The 22,653-nt window shown below is 46.0% G+C and overlaps 1 protein-coding gene across 1 annotated transcript; it reads right to left on the bottom strand.

Annotated features, from left to right (window-relative positions):
• Positions 1–871: 871 nt before the first annotated feature.
• On the bottom strand, positions 872–22,135 carry LOC119405885 (membrane-associated tyrosine- and threonine-specific cdc2-inhibitory kinase). Its single transcript, XM_049411176.1, has 8 exons — positions 21,998–22,135; positions 21,461–21,547; positions 7,098–7,382; positions 6,142–6,264; positions 3,782–3,873; positions 3,012–3,118; positions 2,788–2,933; positions 872–1,042 (listed from the first exon to the last, which is right to left on the bottom strand). The coding sequence occupies exons 1-8, from the start codon at positions 22,133–22,135 to the stop codon at positions 872–874; spliced, it is 1,149 nt and encodes a 382-aa protein (XP_049267133.1).
• Positions 22,136–22,653: the final 518 nt, after the last annotated feature.

Below are 22,653 nucleotides of genomic sequence, written 5' to 3'. Positions count from 1 at the left end.
TACAAAACGCTGGTGTAAGAGAATACGGTCGCTCCAGGGAGAGGAGCGGTTTTCGTCCAGTCTCTTCGCGTTGAGAGCACAGCACGTAGAAGGGTATACGAACTGTTTGCTGGTGCCTACCGAGATAGCGCGCGCCAGAGATTGCGCCCTTATAATCAAAGTTCACAGTAGCTTCTCGAGCGACCAATCATAAACGAAATTTTCTGACACTTGCAGTGTTATCCAACGTGGCCAAAATACGCAAAAAATATCGGTGACGTCTCACTGTGGTACACATGCTGAAGTTTTGGCGCGAAATTAAAAAAAAGTGAAACTGACCTTCAGCTCCGTTCTAATAATTATCATGTGATGGCTAAATTGACGATAGAGTTCTGGAAGTAATATAGTGCGCCATTAAAACTGGTCAAATCCCTGCTACACAGTCTATAGCGCCCTGCTTCAGAGCACAATTGCCAATTATTTCTGACTACCACATTGCGGGAGGGATAAAAGCTTTTTTAAAACGAACTTCGCGCGGGTTAGAACGCCCAGGTGATGAACATAATTGTGGAGCCCTCCACACCGCAACCGACTCCAGCATAACACTCAGTCTGCATTCAGCTACCGCGTTTTGCGCCCGAAAACATCAATGTCATTGTTAGCTACATTATTGTCCACGAAGTCAATGGTTGAAATGCGGAACAAAAACTGACAATATGAAATTTGATATCAAATTGAGTTTTATCTAGAAAAGAGGCAACACAAAATTAGCGAAATTAGCAAGAGGTGTCTGAAAAATTGGCCAGCAAAATTTACTGGCTATTGGTATGACCAAAATGGAGTGTGCATTGAAATAAAAGGCAGCAATTTCCTAGGCCAAAAGCCAAGACATTCACAGACCATCGGAGAAAATGGCGTTCTGGACTGGTGTCCGACGAGTGACACTGGGAGGGCTGGTTGGGAGGGGCATCTTGATGCAGGAAAAAACCCAGCTCCAGGCGCCTTCAAGGAACGGCTGCACCCAGAACCAGGTCAGTAGCAGCAGGTCTTTCACCCAGCCGACCTGAAGAACAGCGTTGATGCGAATACATTGTTAAAGTAGTTACACTAAGATTCTGAAAATGCAGTGCTTGTGGCCAAATGGACAATGCAGGGGGTCAATCGTAAGCAGCAACATGTGCTACAGTCCCCTGTGTTCCAGCTGGCGCGTAAGTACTAAAAGTACTAAGAGCGGAATAATGATATATTTGCGTATGGTACAGTTTAATCACTTTAAAGAAGTTAACTAATGAAGTGAGTTCATAAAGTAAGCACGAACTGCAATATTTCACCAGTATGCTGATGCTATGACAAAAGCGCAAGGTCTAAAACGGGACCCACGACTTGCAGTAGGGATCGCGCGGCGGGTGTTCGATATAATTAAGGGGCATTGTTTCAACGCGAAAGCGTTTAATGAGCTCGTTTCGTAGAAATTCTGGTGTCGGTGGTGGCGTCCTTGGTTGTGAGCGAAAAAGAAGAGTTGGCCGTGAGCGAATATTCGAGGTAGATGCAAAGAAAGATGGGAGTCTGAGGGCGCTTCTTACGTTTCCATCGAGAAGCGAAGGCAGGCTAACGATTGGGAAGGCGATAGTGCGTGTGTGTGTGCGTGCAGATATCGCGTTCAACTCAAAGGCGGAACTTAAGGGTCCCCAATTGTATGCAATGCGCCATCACCGCAATTCCTTGCTATCTCTCCTTGTGTAGTTACATTGGGCAGTGGACCTACGCGGGAGCATCTGTGTGTTGGCGTTAGCAGGCAATGGTACACTAATATCGACCTTATAGTATTTTCCCCTCAGAATATGAAAACAGGCATACTTTATTATCTGCACACATAAATCAAATTTAGAATAATTTGCATCGTTATCTGCCACTCGAAGCCTCTGTCCTCCACTTGACCACAAATCAACCCTTCTTAGCGATTGTAAAACAAAATCTTACGACCTTAAAAAGTGGCTTAGCTCTAACTCCTGTGAACCTAGTTATCACTAGCGAAATGTGTGTGTCATTCTGTTTGGCAAAGACTATGCACACAGCTGGCGGCTGCAGTAGTTTCACCTTGGCGTGCTTGGTAAGCTGCTCTATAACGTGCTAATCCGGCCTTTGCTCCGGTGTTTTGGGAGGCAACTTTGCCTTTGTTCGATATTTCGCATCCGGCCATATAGCTATATCTGATTGGATTGAGCCTGTGCCTTGCATTGAAGCGCACGCACACATGGGCCAGCCGGCGTGCCATCAGTGGAGATACTGAACGACCAAGCGCTGGCGCAGCAGCCGCGAAACCTTGGCCTAGTCACATGGTACCGAAGCGGAGTGGCTCCGAGCGAACGCAACGGTGACTCCTCTCCGCAACAAATCAGGTGTCGTCACTGGAGCTAAGGAGACTCGGGGACGAAAGAGCAGCAGCAGCTGCAGCTGTAGCGTCCGAGCTGACCGAAAGTGTTATATTTCTCTGGCTCCAGCTATGCGGCAGCCTTTGAAGAGGTCGGCCGGACTCACCTTGCGTTGCGCTCCGGTGGCTCAAGGTCAATGCGACGCGATCGATGACCTTGCGGGACATGGAGTAGTAACGCTTTCGTGTCAAAATAGTGTCCAGTCTTCAGTTCTTTAACTTTATGCAAGTTAATCTGTCTCTCTCAGCCCGCCCCAGAAATTTTTATACCACGCACTTCACCGTTAAGTCGTAAATTCAAGATACCAAGACTACTTCAGCAAGCAGGAATATCCTTTTGAACAAAGACATTCAAGCATGAAAGTTGAGGGGCTCACCGCTCTCCTTCGTGCCACATAGAGCCTTCGCCAACGGCTCACCCTATAAATGGCCGGCTGGGCCAGCAGCTGGTCGGCTGTGATCCGCTGCTCAGGGTCGGGGTGTAGCATCTGCTCTATCACAACACGCAACTGTGGTGAAAGACCTGCAATTCCGGAACCACAGTCTAGCAAAAACTTAATGGGCAAATGTTTATTCGGGCTTGATTGAAAGATGTACATACTTTGTGTGAAGTAATGGGGTAGAATTCCAGAACGTAGAGCGTGCCAGCTTTCACCTCCACTGGGCAGCTCTAGATCACACGCCAGCTCGAGCACCGTGATGCCTAGACTGAAAAAATGCAGACGGAACACATAGTGCACTTTGTTCGAATGACGCCCCAAAGAGCGTTCATGTAAAAATTAATAGAAAACTGTACAATAGAAAAAAGGCGCTTGTGACCGCCATGGCAACGTAATGATTCAATTCCAATTACCTCGCTTCGCGCTTCTGATGCCCGAGCAACCCACTGCGTGCGTCAACATTTGTGTTACATTCAGCGGTGGTCAGGCTGAGCAAGCGGCATCCGAAAATTTTTGGCAGTCCTGTTTATCTCTGGCTACGTTTAGCGTTGTGCTGCAGGTACATTTAGGATGAAAGCAATCCTTACAGCTCTGTCGAATGCTGGAATTCCAGGATAACCTGACGCCTGACTTCAGCAGTGTGCAAATTAGGATGAAGTGGCGGAGATGAGAGGCTACTAACACCGTGCGTGGAAACTCATTGCCTCCTCGCGGCTGAATCACATCGGTGCCAGTGACGTATACACCGTAGGCTGAATTCAAAGACATCAGCCGGAACTATAACCAGTTGAGACTTTTCGCCCTTTTTTCTGCGTGAATTGGGATATGTGATGATAAGACGCCTGAAATGCGTACAAATGTCGGATTTCAGGCTGCTATTCTGGCGATTACGAACTTCTGGACCTGCCTTAATTTGATAAGAAAGTGCAACCTGAAGATGTCGGCTGCCTTCGTGAAATTGCCGTCCATCAGCTCCGGTGCGAGGTAGCGTGGGTCACCATCCCGAGGTTCTGAGGAGTTATCCTGCAAAGCAAAACACTGAATGAAGGTAATTTTTTAAGGCCTACATTTGTGCTAGACCGCGGTGGAAATCATTTTTGTGGAAGGGGCACTCGATAATTGCAATTTAGAACAAAAAGCCACGTAAACGCATAATGTAATGCCAACTCAACATACATTTCATTGCACCTTAAAACCAGTCAGCTGAGATAAACATTCATTCATATACTAAGCTGACTAACTTCCTTTGTGGGAATCAAAAGCGGCTACACTTTGCGCCTCGTAGCCCAGATAGCATGTTGTGCCGACCGCGCGCGGCTGGATCACCCGGAACTGCTACGGCATAATGGCGGCAGGAGACACAGCGCCGGACCTCATTTCTCTCGCAAGTCATGCTTCTCCCTCCACGGCATCGAGACATCGAGGCGCCACAAGCCGCACGTCATGCTAGCACACGTCATCGTGTCACGCCCTTTTTCATTGGCCGGCCGTGACTGTCCTCTGGCCTCTATCCACCGGAGCTCGCTTCTGTCTGGCGCTTAATCACCGCGATAGAGATGCTCTAAGGCCTGCAATGAGAGGTACGCGCGCTGCCATAGCAGGAGACTTCTCGTCCGTGCGCTTGGCCGCTCCCTTTGTGTGATAGCCGTAGCGTAGCAGAAAACCGTGCTCGATCGGTCTTGCGGAGTTGCCTCGAGTGCCTTACCTGCGGCGTGTCGTAGAGTCGCGTCGTTAGACGGTTAGGCCACGAGGAGTACCGTCTTTCAGCATGCTAACGGCGAGCTATTTATATACACCATGTACGTACTTCAGCGTGCTTTCTTGCTCACCAGCGAGATGGCGCGAAGTGCGCCAGGGGCGCGCTTTAAAGGTTATCGCCCCGCTCGTAGCGTTGCGCGCGTGCGCGCCTCCGTGCACTTCGCCCTACAGGGCGAAGTGCACAGAGGGGGGGTTGTATGTATAGAGGAGGGGGGTAGTATGTATTGTGCTTTCACCGCGATGTCCGCGCTGAAGTTAGAGCGTACGAAGGTCACTTCGCTCGCTGCAGCGGCCGCGTTTGCGAAACGAGCGCGCTGTTCAAATAGAAACAAGTAACAACTATGACACTTGATAGTTCGCGCTCGCTCTGTGTGTGTTATTTTCGTGCGTCCTTCGCGCTTGAGCGATGCGCTGGAAATTTCGGGCTGCTTTCCGTTCTTCGAGTTAGATTCCAATTTGTTGCAGTCGCATTCATTGCTTCGCCGTTGCGGCAAAACTGACTTTTCTTAAGAGCTTGCTAATTAAGGCTAATTGCTCATACTTTGCTATTAAAATCTGAATTAGAACCACGCTAATAACACGGTAATTATTCCTTCTTGTAGCCACAAGGACACTTCGCCAAGCAATATAGTTCTAAGGTTCACATAGCCAAGCCTTGCAATTCCCAGCCAAACCGACCAACGACGAAGCCGACAGAAGCTATGTCGGCCACAAGCTCCACTGTTATTCCATCCTTGAACCACTAGTACAACCTGCCCACATTTGTTAAATACATCATTTCGTTATGGGGATTACCGAGACAAAGTTACAGAGCAAGCAAGAGCTTGTGCGGTCAACGAAGGCGCGAACAGGCATCCAGGAGCAAAGGTGACGAAGCGTAGTGGCGATGCCGTCTCCCCTTATGCAATATCTGCGGCGTCCGCGCCGGTAGGAAGTGTAGACTTCCCCGTTCTGGTCCCTCGAGGCGTGTACGGGACGGATGTGGCAGCCAATTTAAGTGCTTTTTTCGGGGGGGGAGGGGGGGTGGACGCCACCCGTTTCGCTCAATGAGCCATTTGATGCTGCGGCATCGAAACGCATTTCAATAAAGCAAGTACAGCAATAGATATCACTGATGAAGCTACGTATTTCAATGAAGCAAGTACAGCAATAGATATCACTGATCAAGCTCAGAACACCCGAAGAACTGTTTTCACAGAATCAAAGATATGTCACGCTACATTCATAGTGGTTATCGCGAAGTCGAGCTGAGGGATGATATAATAGAGAGAATCGAAGAAAAACAGCCGACAACTGCAACGTAGACGTGAAAGGAGACCGCTGCAGTGCTGTGGTGGTGCCCTTCGCGAAGGTCGGGATTGAATCAACAAGCGCAGGTTTTGGGTATCTTGATACAGGCACCCAATAAATAGAAAAAATCGTTTGAAACAGGGAACAAAAGTATACAAAGGTATTTGGGCCAGTTTTTGGCTTCACAGTAGTCTACCCCTTCATAGAGAAGAGACTTAGTACTTTCCCTCATTTATTACGAACCTGATTGAGGTCAAGGACGAGACCAAAGTCGCCCAGCTTGTAGTAGCCATCTTTGGAGATGAAGATGTTTTCTGGCTTGATGTCCAGGTGGGCCAGATCATGGCCGTGCATGTGTTTCACGACCTGCGACAGCATAACAGGCATGACTACTGACTGACACCTACATGCCATAAGTGCTTGACGAGGAAGTAGGTTCTAAACACTATTGAAGGTGCGAAAAGCGAGGCGAATGCAACGCTAGAGTGATTACAGACCTTCCTGTAGATATTCACAAGGTCATCTCGAAGACAGCCACCCACGCAAGTCGTGCTCCGTATATCTGCAGAGTTATCCTTCATACTCAAGAACGGATCGAAGCTCTGAGGGCTCTGGGGCAACCGGGACAATGTCGACGTTAAGTTTTCTAAGAGGAATCGCATAAAACTTCTGTCTGAAATCCAGTGAACAAGAAATGTCTCTGCTGTGCGCCGAGATATGCAGAAATATTTTTACTTTTTTCAGGGATTCAACAATGCGAAGGAAACCTTTCACGGCTGCTAGAAAAGATGGCGAAAGCGCGTGCAGATAGTACAAGGCCTAAATACTTTATCTTCCACTATAGCTAGGTGCGACCGACATTTCGATGTGTCGGCATATTGGTGTTTATATGTTTCGGCATTTTAAATTTTCGGTGTTTTGAACTTCGGCGTTCCGATAACTCGGCATTTTGATTTTTGGCGTTTTGAATGCCATGATTTTTGGCGTTTTGAATATTCTGTCAAAATTAACAGATTAGTAGCGGTAACAACCTTTTTTTGTCCTACAACACTTTTTTACTTTACTACCTATAGTAACAGCAATAGTAGTAATTGTTACTAACTGCAATTTCTAACACGGCAGTAACATATGTGACAAGCACGTACTACCCGATCTTAGCAAGTACTACGACCTTTTTTAGGGTACTAAAGTCTGCATACCAGCAGCAGGTCGACCAGAAACTCCCATACGAGCTGCTCGGGCAAGTTGTGGTGCTTCTCAGCGTAGGCAGCCAGGGTGCACTCGCACAACTCAGTCTGAATGTACAAGCGGGAGTCCTCCTCCCAGGCCTTGATGAAACGCACACAGTGCGGGTGCGGTGGCAGTAGCTCGTGCTTGGCAACCTCCTGCAGCTGCAGCCGACGATCACGCTGGCCCCGAAACTGGCGGTTGGCTACCTTGACCGCATACCAACGGCCATCATCCAGGCACCTTACCCTGTACACCTGCAAACGCGAAATCAGTTTTCGTCAGGCATTGCGGGCTACGTAAAGCGATGAAGATCTGCCTGGGCTGGTTGATACAGCATTTTCGCAAAGAAATAGTGCAGCACAAATACACTGCAAGGACCCGCATGGACAGCTGTAGTGTCCTGTGCTAGTTCCACTTATATAGCGACTAATGTGAAGAGAACACACAGGGTGCATACCCTACAACGACTAATTGTGTTAACAGCCCAACGCAACACAGACAGTGAACGCAATTAGCGAGGAAACTACGTCGCTTTTAACTCTCGTTACCGTGAGAAAATTGGCTGCATTTTGTAAGTTTTAGTAATTATTTTTAGTTATAATGTTAGATACATTGTAATATATATGAATATAAAGATAAGTGATTGTATTTTTCAATGGTATTTTAAAAGATATTAGGGTAAAATATGCAAAAATATTTATGAAAATTAAGACTCAATAAACATTGCATAGGGCATTTTTATTGTTGTGCTCTCAACATTAAAGAAAAACTACAAATAATCTGAAATATAATATGTGTTCTGAACAGTTTTCTTCATAATATACAAATGTTTGAATGATCTAGCTCAAAAAGCGCATGAGTTACCAATGTATTTTTATGGCGAGAGAAAACTGCATTATTCCATCGGGCTACACGGTTCTCTTTTTTTCGCTCTACAAGTTTTTCCAAACACAGTTATACAATGGATATAATATAAATTTCCTACAGAGCAATAAGTATTTTAGCAAATTGCGCTAAATAGCAGCACAGCAGAAAAATTAAGATACCAAGATGTGGCACTGAACACAGCACCAAACATCCTAAAATATGGCTCCACAGCACAGAACTTCTCTAAACGTGTAAACTACAAAAAAGGTTCAGATTTCAGTCTCTCACACTATCGAAATAGGTGCAGTAAGGTAGAGAGGTGGACGAGTTGGGAACTATGCATACTTGGAAAAATCAGCGTGAATCTACTGCATTACAAGTTCGGGAAATACATAGCTCGTCTACATTCATTACAAGTGCAACAAAATCAAGCTGTTAGAATAATTACGTTTAGCGCATTTAAGCACAAAGCCGCCTATCTTTTACAATCTAACTATTTTTTCAGTTTCGAAACTCATTAAATATAACCTCACAAAATTCTTGTTCCAAGAAATCAACCTCAGGCGTTACGATGGCGTTTTACCCCCATCTTATCTAACAAATAATAATAATACAAGGTTTGCACGCAATAATACCTTTGGTTTACCCAAAGCACATACCAATTATGGCAAGCAGAGCGTCCTGTTTTCATCCATCGCTGTTTGAAACACCATACCCATCGAAATAAAAACACTCAAAATTCATCAGTTCAAAAAACAATAGATTATATTCTCTCAATTTAATATAATATCTGGGGTTTAACGTCCCAAAACCACGATATGATTATGAGAGACGCCGTAGTGGAGGGCTCCGGAAATTTCGACCACCTGGGGTTCTTTAACGTGCACCTAAAGCTAAGTACACGGGCCTCAAACATTTTCGCCTCCATCGAAAATGCAGCCGCCGCGGCTATTCTCTCAATCTGATGTATAGGTGTGCTCATAATCTTATTGTGTTTATCTCATTTGATAACCTCGTTGTTATTACTTTATATATTCTTATTTTTTTAGTACAATTTTATTTTGTTCTACTTCGATGCCGATCAGTTCTATTTACACTTTTTAAAACGAATATGTTTTGTTATGCTGTGATCAGTTTATTTTGAAAAGGAGGTCCCATTGCAGTCTGACTCGGGACATTCTGTATATTATCACTACGTAATCTTTGTAATAATCAAAATAAAATTGATTCTGATTCTGAACCGTCGGAGACAAGACGGGAAGGACAGCGCTCGTACGGTGTCCTCGTCTTGTGCCTCCGTCGTGGTCGCGCCGATTTTACCAAGAATGCGAAATAGGTGGAACGATGTCTGTAAGCTCGAACATGCAAAAATATTTTGTGGAGATTGGTCTGCCACTGCGCAAAACAGGGTTTACAAGTGTCATTTGTTTGGTAGTCAAGTTTCTTGTTCTCGTAGCACTTTTTAATCTTCTCCGCTTCGCCAAACGGTACGAGTTGTTCTTAGTCTATTTACTTTGGGCAGGTGTAGTCGTGGAAGCATGACGATACCCAAATAGATCAGCAGGCAAATGAAATTCATCTCTGCGGCCGTGAGCCTTTCTTAAGAACCATCACCCTCGGCATAAGACTACTCCTACAGGATTTGCAACCACGCGCACTCATTTTTGTTAACACAAATCCAGTTTATTACTTCCGCTTCGAAAAAAAGATGCCCAGAACGCCGTTTTTCCTTGCGATACATTTTGCTTCACTGCGCAACACCACTCCGAGGTTACGGCCGCGTACACTTCTGGGGCTCAACATAAGTATCTACTGGCTCAAGGTGATATCAGATCTTAGTGCCAGCATCCCCACGACAATTCAATCGGCATAAAAAAAAATCTATGTGCCAGAAAGTCAAACGTACTGAACAACATCCGACTACAATCCGGGCTCGTTTTACGGCATTTTTTGTGTTTTTTATCCTCCGAACTATGTTTCCATAATTTGACATCCGCAGAGTCACTTCTAGGAATAGCAGAAAAATTACTTCCGGACGCAACAGAATCGTCGAAGGAAAAACATTTCCGAGAGGATCTCGCTACCGGGTCTTCTGCCATCTTCGCGAACAAAAATGTGAACCGCTATCTTTGAGTCACTCAAAAATCGCCGTCGCTCGGGAAAAAAAACTAACTACGCAGGAAACGAAAGAGTGCTTACAGAATGTGCTAGATATCGCAACTAGTTCATAGAAGCGCCCGTATTTTTAAATTCTCGCTCGGCACATTTGGTTCCCCCTTGACCCATGTTCTTTAGGCGTGGTAATGAAAGAGTTGACTGCAGAGAGTTCTTCAATGTAGTATCGTTGGCACAAAAGGGCGGCTTTCTTCGCCACTGAGACGCGGCTGGATAGTGTGCAAATCAAACCCACAGCCTCTGATACAAATACCTCTAGATGCAGATCTAAATGACAAGAGATCCTATGGAAGCACCAAACAATAATTGTTGGGGTTTAACGTCGCAAAACCACGATATGATTAAGAGAGACGCCGTAGTGGAAGGTTCCGGGAATTTCGACCACCTGGGGTTCTTCAACCGCCACTTAAATCGAAGCACACGGGCCTCAAACATTTTCGCCTTCATAGAAAATGCGGCCGCCGGGGCCGGTATTCGATCCCACGACGTGCGGGTCAGCAGTCGAGCACCATAATCACTAGACCACCGTGGCGGGTAGAAGTACCAAACAATAAGTAGACCACCGTTTGTTAGCAACTGAAATTACAAGCCAGCATTTTTATAGAGAGAACCAGGGACATTATGAACCAAGTAAAAAAATTAACATCTTGAGAACCACTACAATGTTTCACAAACATTTTTCAAACAAATAATGTACGAAGTTTCTATAACACCTAATGGCTATTTGAGTTTTCCCCATAAGGCGATTATTAGCAAGATAATTGGATTTCTAAGTCCATTCGCAGCGTTTCGGTTCACACCTGTAACGCCGTGACACGAAGAGCGAGGCAAGCAGATAAACCGAAATTTCAAACAATGCCACACCTAATACATTCATAGACACAAGAAGCTATTCTTACGACGTGCCAGAAATCATTCCGACAGAGAACATGAAGAACTTCAGGTATGATGTAAAATGCTAAGCAGCTGAGCACAATGGCATGCCTCGAAATCATTGTCGCTAAGGTGCATAGCCGATTTGATTTAGGAGAGTGCAAAAACGAAAACACTATGCGGACTTCCTAAGACAATATGTTCTATGTATGCGGATTGAAGCTATTTAGACAGGCGAGCTCAGAGTGCTAACATTGCTAAAATTGTAGCCACGTTTTGAAAGCTAATTACATGGGGATCAGAAGGTGGCATAGAAGGTTCCCGGGATAAGCATGCAATTCCATTTTTCTTTACGGGTCTATCCAGACGAGTGAAGTAAGCGGACTGGTTTTGTGGGTCTACTGCAGGCTGTACATTTAAGACTGCACGGCATTAAATTTATAACAGCGTTGGGCGAGTTGGTATTACATTCCGGATTGCATATTGCGCTAAAAACACGAGCACGAAGGGAAGAACCACGAGACGAACACATACTAAGAATTCAAGGTTTATTGTCAGAAACCACACATATAAAGAAAAGGGAAAGACATAACCACGTGTCCTTCCTTTTTCTTCTATATGTGCCGTTTCTGACAAACCTTCAGATCTTAGTCTGCGCTCGTCTCGTGGTTCTTCCCTTCGTGTTCGTGTTTTTAGCGCAAAACCCAATCCGGAGTACGGCATTAAACAAGAGATGAAAGCGCAGGAAAGACTTGAAAATTATCCACAGTCAAACAATGCATGTCAAGAGTTCACGGGGACTTGTGTAGGTGAACTGCTCCTCTCGACGGCAGTTTATTATATAGATAGCACACAGGGAAGAGTGAGGCTTAGTTGTCGTAGCAATTGGCGAGGGAAGAGCTGTAGAAGTGGGGGCCAAACAGGAAATCTTACGTTGACCTGGGCAGACTGAATGATGCCGTGACATGGTTGTGAAACTATGCAGAGGATCATTGTGAGCAAGGCGGCTGGGCTCTCGGGATAATTATGTGTATATATATATATAAGCCGAAATGTCTTGGTCCGCACTCAACCATGGGGTGACTACGATAACATGAGCATAAACTAGGCAACGAATGTAACAATCTTAGGTGATAGAAATGGCAACAGATGCATATCCGGATCATGCAATCGCTTACGGCATTTCCTCCATTGATTAGTTAGTTAGTTAAGTTGGTTTTATTGGCGCAAAAGCGACTACGGCTATGCTGCGCCAGCCACATGGTGAGAGAAGGAGAGAAAAGCGAAACAAAAACAACAAAAGCCAATAAACTGTACTCTAGGTAAATCTATGAGATATGGGGTAGAATGAAAAGTGCAGTGTGGCTGTAGAAAGGCCTAAGATCACTCGCTGTATAGATGCGTAAAATATACTGTATATATACGTTAAAATTATGAGCATGATACGCGGGATGGTCAATGGGTATGTATTCTGCGCAGGATTATGATACTAAAACCGCAGAGATAAGTACATAGCACTGCTGCCTTCGCCGCGTCCTTGTTTCCAAGGGCCAGGAGGCAAGTGGTTTTTTTTAAAATAGCCGCCGCAGCAACAGCCTCTTCGAAGAGGCCGTGCTACAGGTTGCAAAAGTTTATAAAGCTTCCTGCACTATGTGTGGCATGGAGCGTAGTGATTAAAGCTTATTTAATAAGTCTGTTTCGTCTAAGAAGCTCATGATATTAGCTAGTGGTATTAAAGGTTCTTCACCTAAAAGTAACCTTGGATGTAGTGGTATGTGTAACTTATAAAGCATATGGAAGTGTTTCTGTCTTTGAGTTTCCATACCTGGACAGGTTGTTAAGATGTGTAATACTGTCAATTGTTCATGACATTTGCCGCATGTTGGTGGGTCCTCATCTGCCAATAGGTAGTTATGTGTAATATGCGTGTGACCTATGCGAAGTCGACATAGGACAACTTCGATGAACCGTTTTTGATGGTAACATGTTTTCCATTCACCAAGTACAGGCTTGATCAGTTGGAGTTTGTTGTTTATATTTGATTCCCACTCGCTTTGCCATTTGAGTGTTAGTGATCTGCGAAGAGCATTAATTCCATCGGCTAGAGGTACCTTTATGTTGGAAACATTGAGACGTTGTGCTTCTGCTGCGTGCTGATCCTGCCCTTTCATTTCCTGGGATCCCGACGTGGCTAGGGACCCAGCAGGAAACGTATAGACTGACCTTTACTTACGTGTGAAAGTATGTTTAAAATATTGCCAATGAATGGGCTCATACTGAGACCGCGGATTCAAGGCCTTCAAGCACTTAGAGAGTCTTGTGTATATTACTGCTTTTTTGCATCCGGAATTTACAATCCTCTGAAGTGCCATCCACAAAGCATAACGTTCAGCCGTGTAGACCGAGACAAACTGCGGCAGTCTAACAGTACGCTCCCACGTGCTTTGGACAACGCTGCTTACGACATACGTATTTGTTTTGGAACCATCTGTATAGAATTCTTTATAATTGTTATAAGTTTCCTGCACCATGCGAAATTCCTGTAGAATATGCTCACGTGGTGTATTTTGTTTCTTTAAATGTGCCAGCGATAGATCGACAAATTTCGTGAAATCATTCCACGGAGCTAGTCTGGATGACCTTGGCATAACAGCGAGTGCTTCAGTGGGGGCGTTGCACTCACGACTTTTTTCTTCAAATCTGAGCATCAGCGGTTTGATGACATTTGGCTTGTTTGCATAGTGTAAGCGTTTGTCGCAGTGCGTGATGATGTTATGACATATGTGGTTTGGCAGAGAATAAATTCTGAGAACGTATGCAAACATAAGTTGCGTTCTTCTCTGTTCTAGGGATGGCTCGTTACATTCCGCATACAGGCTGAGAATTGGCGAAGTTCTGTAGGCACCTGTCGCTAAGCGTAGCCCTTTATTAGTGGACAGGATCTAGTCGTTGAAGGTAGGAGTGTCTGGCAGAGCCATATACTATGCTGCCGTAGTCTAGTATACTACGTACCAAAGAGCGGTAAATCTGCAGCAGGCACTTACGGTCAGAGCCCCAGCGCTTGCGGGACAGAACTTTGAGAACATTGAGCGCATTGTTTGTTTTAATTTTCAGGCAGCTGATGTGAGCAAGGAAGTTCAATTTTTTATCAAATACGATGCCTAAAGACTTGTGTTCTTGCTTTCACCGGCAATACTGCTTCATTTAGTTTCAGGATGGGGTCCGGTTGTAAGCCTCTCTTTTGAGAGAAAACAACAGCAACAGTTTTTTCCGAGGAAAACCGGAACCCGTTTTCAGATGCCCATTTGTTGAGTTTGTTTAAAGTAATTTGAATTTGACGTTCACAGGTTGCCATATTTGATGCACGGCACGCGATCTGAAGATCATCCACGTAAAGTGAGTGCATTAGTGTGGTAGGTACGTCCCTGTTAACCGAGTTCATCTTGACTACAAACAGCGTTGTGCTTAGAACACAGCCCTGAGGCACGCCGTTTTCTTGAATGAACACACCTGATAGGACCGTGCCAAGGCGCTCTTGAAATGTTCGGTTCGACATGAAACAAGAGAGACAGTTTAGCATTTTGCCTCGAATCCCCAAGTCTGTCAAGTCCCTCAAAATTCCGAATCTCCATGTCGTGTCATACGCTTTTTCGAGGTCGAAAAAGACAGTTAAGCAGTGGTGTTTGTGTAGGAACGCATGCGTACTTCATTTTCTAGTCGGACCAGGTGATCAGTTGTTGAACAACCTTTCTTATACCCGCACTGATGGCTATCCAACAAATGCTCTGTTTCAAGTATATATGTCAGTCTAATATTTATGATGGTTTCGTACGATTTTGCAAGGCATCTTGTAAGCGCAATCGGTCTGTAGTTACTCGCTAATGTGGGCTTGTTTTCCGGCTTTCAAAAATGGGACTATGATGCTTTTTTTCCATTTATTTGGCATTTCACCTGTTTCCAGATTATGTTAAAGAACGAAGCAGGGCCTCTACAGCTTTCGGGGACAAGTGAGCGAGCATCGCATAATGTATTCTATCAGGGCCAGGTGCCGTATTTTTGCCTGCAGTGGGCACCCTATTGATTTCAAGAAGTGTGAACGGATTGTTGTATAATTTGTCAGAACCTCCTGTGATTGGAAGCTTTTGTTTTTCAGCAGATTCTTTATAATTTAGGAAAGCTGCCCAATAATTCGCTGAGCTGGATATTGTGTGGAAGTGTTGAATATGTCTGCTTGTTCCTGCAAGTTTGTTTGGCTGCCAGCTGTTGAGAGAATGGAAACCGTGTAGCAGGTGTAATCGTCCCTAAACTTACGCACCTGATCCCACATTCTCTTGGACGTTACTGAACTATTGATGGAGGAGACGTATTGTTTCCAAGATACTTTTTCTGCTTGCCTGCGTACATATCTCGCTTTGGCTCGTGCTTTTTAATTATGAGAAGATTTTCTTGCGTGGGATATCTGCGAAAGGTACCCCACGCTTTGTTTTGTAATTTTTTAGCTTGTTTACAATCGCTATTCCACCAGGGTTTTATTTTTTACAAAAGATGCCAGAAGATTGTGGGATAGCCTCCGCTGTTGCTGCTAGTATGCAGGCAGTGATGCTGTCGTTCAATTCATCTACACTTAACCCCTTAATTATCTCTGCTTCAAGAGTAGCATTTTTAGTGAACAGAGGCCAGTTTGCAGACTCAAGCTTCCAGCGCGGTGGTCTACAGGGGATCATGCTAAGTGAAGACACAAGTTTAAGGATTATCAACGACTCTCCAGCTAAAATCGGTAAATATAGATAGGGAGCACAACGCTAAATCCAAGCAGTTCATAGCTCCAGTACTTGGGGAGCAGTATGTGGCTGTGCCAGTGTTTAGGAGACATATATCAATCGCAAGTATAAAATCTTCGATTATTTGTCCTCGACCATCCGTTGCAGTGCTTCCCCACAATGTGTTATGGGCGTTAAAATCCCCCGTTACAATAAAAGGTTCCGGCAGCTGGTTTAAAATTAACTCCAAATGTGTTACAGTGAATGGCGTAGATCGCGAGATATATACGGAGCAAACTGTGACAGTTTTATGTGCTAAAATTGTAACCGATGCGCCTTCTATGTGGCTGTTAACCGTTACTCGCCTTGCAGGGACACTACTTTGTACGATAACAGCCACGCCACCAGACAACCTGCTAGCCTGGGTTCGGTCTCGGCGTATGACAGTAAAGTCCCTTAAAAAATTACACCATTTCCCGCTAAAGGGGACCATGAGGCGATGCGAAGCCGGAGCACTTGCACCATCGCGTTCCGTTGGCGTTCCGTCGGCATGCTACCGACGTCGCGTCGTGGAACACGAAGAGGAACGCTACGCGCGCCTTCTCTTCCCTCTAGCCTGGCCGTTAATTCTCACAGGGCGAGCGGAGAACGCAGTCGGCAGGCGTGTGAGAGGGGGCAGCGTAGGAGAAGAGAGAGAGGGGGAGGGGACGCGCATGCGCTGGTGCTCATCGCGACGTTGCGCAGGAGAGAATTTCGGCATCTCTAGCCCGCGTTTCACGGGAAGAGTGAAAAGGGGAGGGGAGAGGAAAAGTGGAGAGGGGGAGGGGAGAGGGGTGTGGAGAGGGTATGCGCATGCGCAGTAAGGGTGGTCACGCCGCACACCACCACCACCACCACCGGATTGAACTCCGTAATAAGATACTTCGCATCTAAAGGTTTGTGTGCCTGTCACCCAAGTTTGTTTCTTGTAGGCACAATGCCACAGGGGAGAAGGTGTTTATCATGTCTTTTATGTCACCTAAATTATGTAGCAGTCCTCTACAATTCCAGTGGATAATAAAAGCCATTTTGAAATTAAAAGGTGAGATTTGCTGCTACAAGTGACTGGAAGAGAGGTGACATATTGGAAGGACCAGCAGGTTCAATTAATTTACGGGGCCTTTTTCAGGCCCCGTAATTGGCGTCTTGTGTTTTTGGAGAGGTCGAGAGAGTCCCGCCGCCCCTTCGGCGCTGCCTGCGCCGTCTGACTTGGAGTGGTGTTCATGGCCTCTTGAGAGTCTCTGGACAATGGCTCCAGAGGGCGATGTCTACGCTGCGTAGACTTCGTATCGAGCAACGAAGTCTTGAACCCCACCTGGCCGGACGTCGATGGGACCTCGTCGGCCTCTAGTGGTGCCTTGGCTGCTGCTGCAGCTCGTCGACGCCACTGGTGTGGTCAGGATCGGAGATGGCAGGGCAGCCTTGGCTACTCCCGCCGTGGGGGCGGGTGGCGCTGGCCTCGGCACGCTGCGCGTGGTCCGGGCAACCGCCACAGGCCGTTGTGGTGTCGCCCCCCGCTGCACCACTTCGGCGAAAGATGTTTTTATTGCAAAGGACGGTGAAAAACGTCGTCGTGCTTCACGGAACGTAATATTTTTTTTTACTTTAACAGTTACAATTTCTTTTTCTTTCTTCCAGGCTGGACAAGCTCTGGAGTACGCAGGGTGAGGGCCATCGCAGTTTGCACAGTGCGTCTGATCGTGATTGCAATCATCAACGGAATGTCCCGTTGTTCCGTATTTTGCGGAACAACGGGACATTTAACGCCGGGGGGCCTTAAAGGTCCAATCACCTGGCACTGGCTCAACCCCCAGGATCCCCTTTTCCCAGGACACGGCAACGCCACGCACGGCTAGGCGTGGGAGGGGGTCGAAAGCTCCCCGATAGCTCGGGTACGTGGTGTCGCTACACACCAAACGCCTGCTTGCGCAGACGCCCCTGCGCGGAGTGACGGAAACGGGGCGGCTCGTTTGATCTCCCCTTCGGCCGCGTTCGACGCCCCCGCCCGCGCGCTTTTGCCCACGGTAGAACACAATGCGCGGGGGGATCTTATCAATTTGGACTTCATACCGAAAGGACATCACGGCGATGGCAAAATCAACGGCAACGGCGACGGCAAAAACCCGTCGATATTGTCCATATAGTGCTATTGCAGTAAAAGTTCTCGTTTGAATACAGCTTTTTAGTCCTTGAAAAACGCGTGACAGGCCATTTGAATATCCTTGAATTTCATCCTCTGAACCTTGTACGAGCCATCGAATTGTGTGGTTTTAAATATTTATTTGTTTCGTAAGCACTATCGACATTAAAGGATATATTTTGCTAAATAGCATTGCTTTGTTCATTCAATTGCAGGAGCAAGCCCTGCTTACCCCATGGCTGTTCCGGAGGGACATATTGGCGCATCACCTTGCAAACAGCTTGTTTTACAACGAAAGCTGTTATGAGATCACAACAAGGGCCGTTTTTGGCGCCGTAGTTGTCCGCCGCTGCCACCGCCACCGCCGGTAGTCCGTAAGCACTACAGCGCGAATTAAGAAAAAAAAACTAAATAAATAAAAATACCCGGGATGGAACGAGGTTCGAACGTGGGCCCTCTGCGTGGGAGCCCAGTACTGCCACCTCAGAGCCATGCCGGTGTTTGTCTTTTCTTTCATGGTACTTATTCAACATATACACAGCACTTGGACGTAGTTCAATACAGACAAAGAACTAATATGTTGATGATACTATCTTCCCGACACAATGAGGAACAGAACAGACGGTACTATAGAATTCGCAATAATCTCTATAGCGAGTGATGGCCTTTACCAATTATATGCTGGAACAGCGATAAAGATATGCAGCTCACCAGTGCCGCATACAAGCTACAGAGATGCACTCTTATTTTGGGATGTGCTCCAACGAACTCTTCAAAAAGACTTTCTGCTAAATTCACATTCCATGCGATATCTCTTGCCAGCGAGTTGTAATGACGTACCATTCGGCATGCTTCTTCACATTGGAATGCATAGCCTCTGGAAGACGCGCATGTTGCAAAGAAACGCAGAGCCGATAATTTCCTCAAGAGCCCACTTCATTAGGATGGTCACTCAGCTAAGAGATGCATGCGAGCAAATGGAAAGTCAACTAGAAGAGCCATGCCGGTGCTAGAAACTACTTTGCAAAAAGACCCTATACAGGATTCATGTTGGGAAGGAACCACATTAACATATGTATGGTGTGATAGAAGTGCAAAATAACAACCAGGCGTCATACAACGCGAATTCTATAACCAGGCGTTACACAATGCTAACTGCGCAACGAATGGGTTGTTGAGTGCCTCCAACCCATTACAAAGGTTTCTGCCGTGATTCTTCATCGTCATCAGCCACAGCATCAACAAAGTGCACATAATAACTTACAGGTGTTTAGCGGGTACCACGGTTCTCCGCAGAACGACGAAAAATTGCATAGTCACTGCTTCCCTACTTCACAAAAAATATGATGATTTATAGCGTAGTGGGTTTCTCGCAATTGCAGTTTTATTGGTTGCCAACGAAGCCTATAAGGCTCCCATTATCCATTTCCTGTCATGTTATAAAGCGAGGTGGGAGAGTTAAATAACGACTGGGCGTCACACAATGCGAATTACGTGACTAGTGGGTCGTTTAGGGTTTCCAACCGAGTACAAAAGGCTCAGCCTTAATCTTCATTGTCATCAACCGTCGCACCAACAAAGTGCACATAATGCCTTACAGATGGTACCTCGCTTCTCCGCAGAATGACGAATAATGTCCTGGTGGGTGCTTCCCAACATTCACAAAAATTATGATTTCTGGTGTAGTAGGGTGCGTTGGTGGTGTACTTGGCTTAATAGCGACCAAGACAGTTTATAACGGGCTCTAGAAATGCCGCTCTTTCCAGCTTTCGCTGTTACTGTGCTGCGCTTTCCACGCAGGCCTGGCGTTTTTTTCAAGACTCATCGCTGCTTTTGGGAATAACGCACCTTCTTGCGCCATTTTCATGAAGTATGAAGTCACATACTTCATAGATCAAGATGTCTGCTACTGTACAACTTAATAAGGTAAATTTGTTGATTATTACAATATATTCCAATGCATCATTGCCGGAGGTGTCGTCAACAACAATTTCTTTGTTGTTTGTGAGCAGCAACTACTGCTCACCACCGAAAGAAGGTCATTTGAGGAGGCAATGTGCACAGCATTCTTTCGCAGCACAGATTCAGTGTAAAGGGTCTCATATTTTTCTAACTATTGCACAACACTATTTTACCAGCTGGCTCGTAGGGTGTAGGTACACAAGACTGGGTATTCTGTTTTCTAAAATGACAGACTGGTGGGCTAGTTGGTATTGCATAACTGTGAAGAGTAGCGCAAAAAATTCACACAGACGACGACCGAGCAAGACGGGACACAGCGCTAAACTAACAACTAACAACAGCATTGTGCGCGTTGTGGTTGCAAGCCACTATTCAACAGAGCGCATTCATTAGCTAGAAATTCGGATCAACTAACGCGGGAAATTATTGAAGCGGCAGAGATAAAACATAGAGACGCGGCAAGTTGTCCTTCAATCCGTCTATCAGAAAAGGAAATGCTATTTTTGTCACGTCAGCCGCTTGTGTGATATGCTTGGTTGATGGCCTTGCATGTTCCTTCGCCCCCCTCGCCCCTTTCCTTTTCCTTTCGCGCGGTGTCATGTGCATATATATACAATCACCTCCAATAAACACTCAGTTGTTAGTTTAGCGCTGTGTCCCGTCTTGCTCTGTCGTCGTCTGTGTGAATTTTTTGCGCTACTGTTCACAGTTATTCTGTTGTAGAACTATTGGAACACTTTCAATTGTTACGGACGGCTCGTAGAGAACCGATACTGAAGACAGGGCCTTCTGTTGTCGTGTAATTGACACGCCTGTATTTTAACGGTTTCCTCAATAAGTACAAGCATGGTTTGCGGAACCTCTTTTCTAAGTACGACGGCACCTATATCTTGTTGAACAGTTTCTACAAAATGGACTGACCGTCCAACGGAAATGTCGTTTCTAAGTTACGAAAAAGTCTTCGGTCACAATATTGTCACGAGGTCGTGAGTTCAATAAAGACAGCAGTTGGCGTGTCCAAGATGAAACTCTTTATTTTGCCGAACTTGTGGCCTGGAAAAGGAATGTCACACCACAGCAATACGCGCGGCACACTGACAGCGGCGAACAGAGCGTCGGCAGTCATAATCTGCTCTGCGGTAAAGCGCGTCGGTATTTATACATGCAGCATCTAACATTCGAGCTTTATCGCTGGTGGCAACCTCAGTTCGAGAATAATCTCAACTGTTCGCGTTTGCGCGCTCAAGCCTATCAGGAGATTCTAAGGTAATCTGGAAGATTCCCAGACATTAGGGCGCAGCTTGCACAAGGGCGGCGACTCCGCCTGCAACGGACTAGTTACATAAAAATGGCAAAAAGTAAAAGCGTGAATTTTTTATGCATCCCACATTCCCTAATAGTCTTCCGTAATATGCTTGACGAGCGTGTCGAATGTCGCGAATGTACGACTACATATCGCGCACATGAAACGCTGTCGCCGATGGGTTTGCTGGTGTTCTTTAAGATCACCCAGGACCGTGAACTGCTGAGTGCAGTCACTGCAGTAGTACCGCCGTGTGGGACGCGGCAGGTACATCCTCTCGGCGGGCTTCATGTAGTGCTCCTGCAAGCAATAAACTTAATGAAAACATTGACATTCTTTTACATTTATTTAGAGAACAGCCAGAAAGATGCGGAAAAAAACAATGTTTAACTATCCATAAGGTTCATTAGGTTGAATTTGTAATTCCTATATGTAATTTTTCTGCAGAAATCAAAATGCAACGAGTACATTCACATGGCACCGCATATTTGTGGAGTACGATGCAAAAGTAACGCCCAACGGCATCAGATCGGCCATCAATTCATACTATTCGCCATGTAAGCTCTTTTGACCTGTTGCATTTCTTTAACAATTCTTTAACAGCCAAAATACTGAAATGCAGATTGACAAAGACACAAAGTCTGAAACGTAAGAAGTCGCCATATTGAAAAAAAAACAGCGCCACTCCAGCAAACCAGCGTGATACTAGTACGTTCTTGGCACTGGATCACACTGGAAACGCTCGCACACGCTGGGATTCACTGGCACTTCGGTCAGCGCACTGGGAAAGAGCTGGGTCATACGGAAGATGGATTGGCCGCTGTGACGCTTGCGCACACTGGGAAGTGCTGGAAAAGCTGGAATGGTCACTGGAGTGCGCTGGCACATACTGGAGCCTGCAATGTTACTGCCAGTGCCACGCGTAGGTTCCTGTAGTGTGTGCGACGGAATATAGTGAAACCTCGGTGATACGATCACAGCTCATACGAATTTTGGGGTGATACGAATTTTTCGTTGGTCCCGGCCAAGGTCCATTGGCCTGCAGAGTAATGGAGTGTGGTTCTTGCGAACACCTTTTCACCCAGCGACGTTTCATATGAACGTACGCTACCACCCAGGTACGAAGAGGTGCTGGTCCGCGCTGTCGTGGAAGACGCCCCAAGCACGTGCGAGCGCGGGAACACAAGCGTGGGCATGCGCGCCGCACCGCCAAATTGTCAGAATCACGGTGTAAAAAAAACCCTTATAAAGGTGGACAAGGACCGAAAGAAAGCGAGGACGGTGTTGGCGAAGGAGTCAGGCCTGACAACGTCAACATACGCGACCGTTGAGGTCTCACTTGTGCGGGCACGGTCGTAAATATCCCAAAACACATCCCAATACCTATGAGATAACAAAACCAGAAC

This window comes from Rhipicephalus sanguineus, chromosome 1, assembly GCF_013339695.2.
Source record: "Rhipicephalus sanguineus isolate Rsan-2018 chromosome 1, BIME_Rsan_1.4, whole genome shotgun sequence".
Taxonomy (NCBI): domain Eukaryota; kingdom Metazoa; phylum Arthropoda; class Arachnida; order Ixodida; family Ixodidae; genus Rhipicephalus; species Rhipicephalus sanguineus.
The sequence above is the reverse complement of the archived record's forward strand: the minus strand, read 5'-3'. Positions and strand labels throughout refer to the sequence as shown.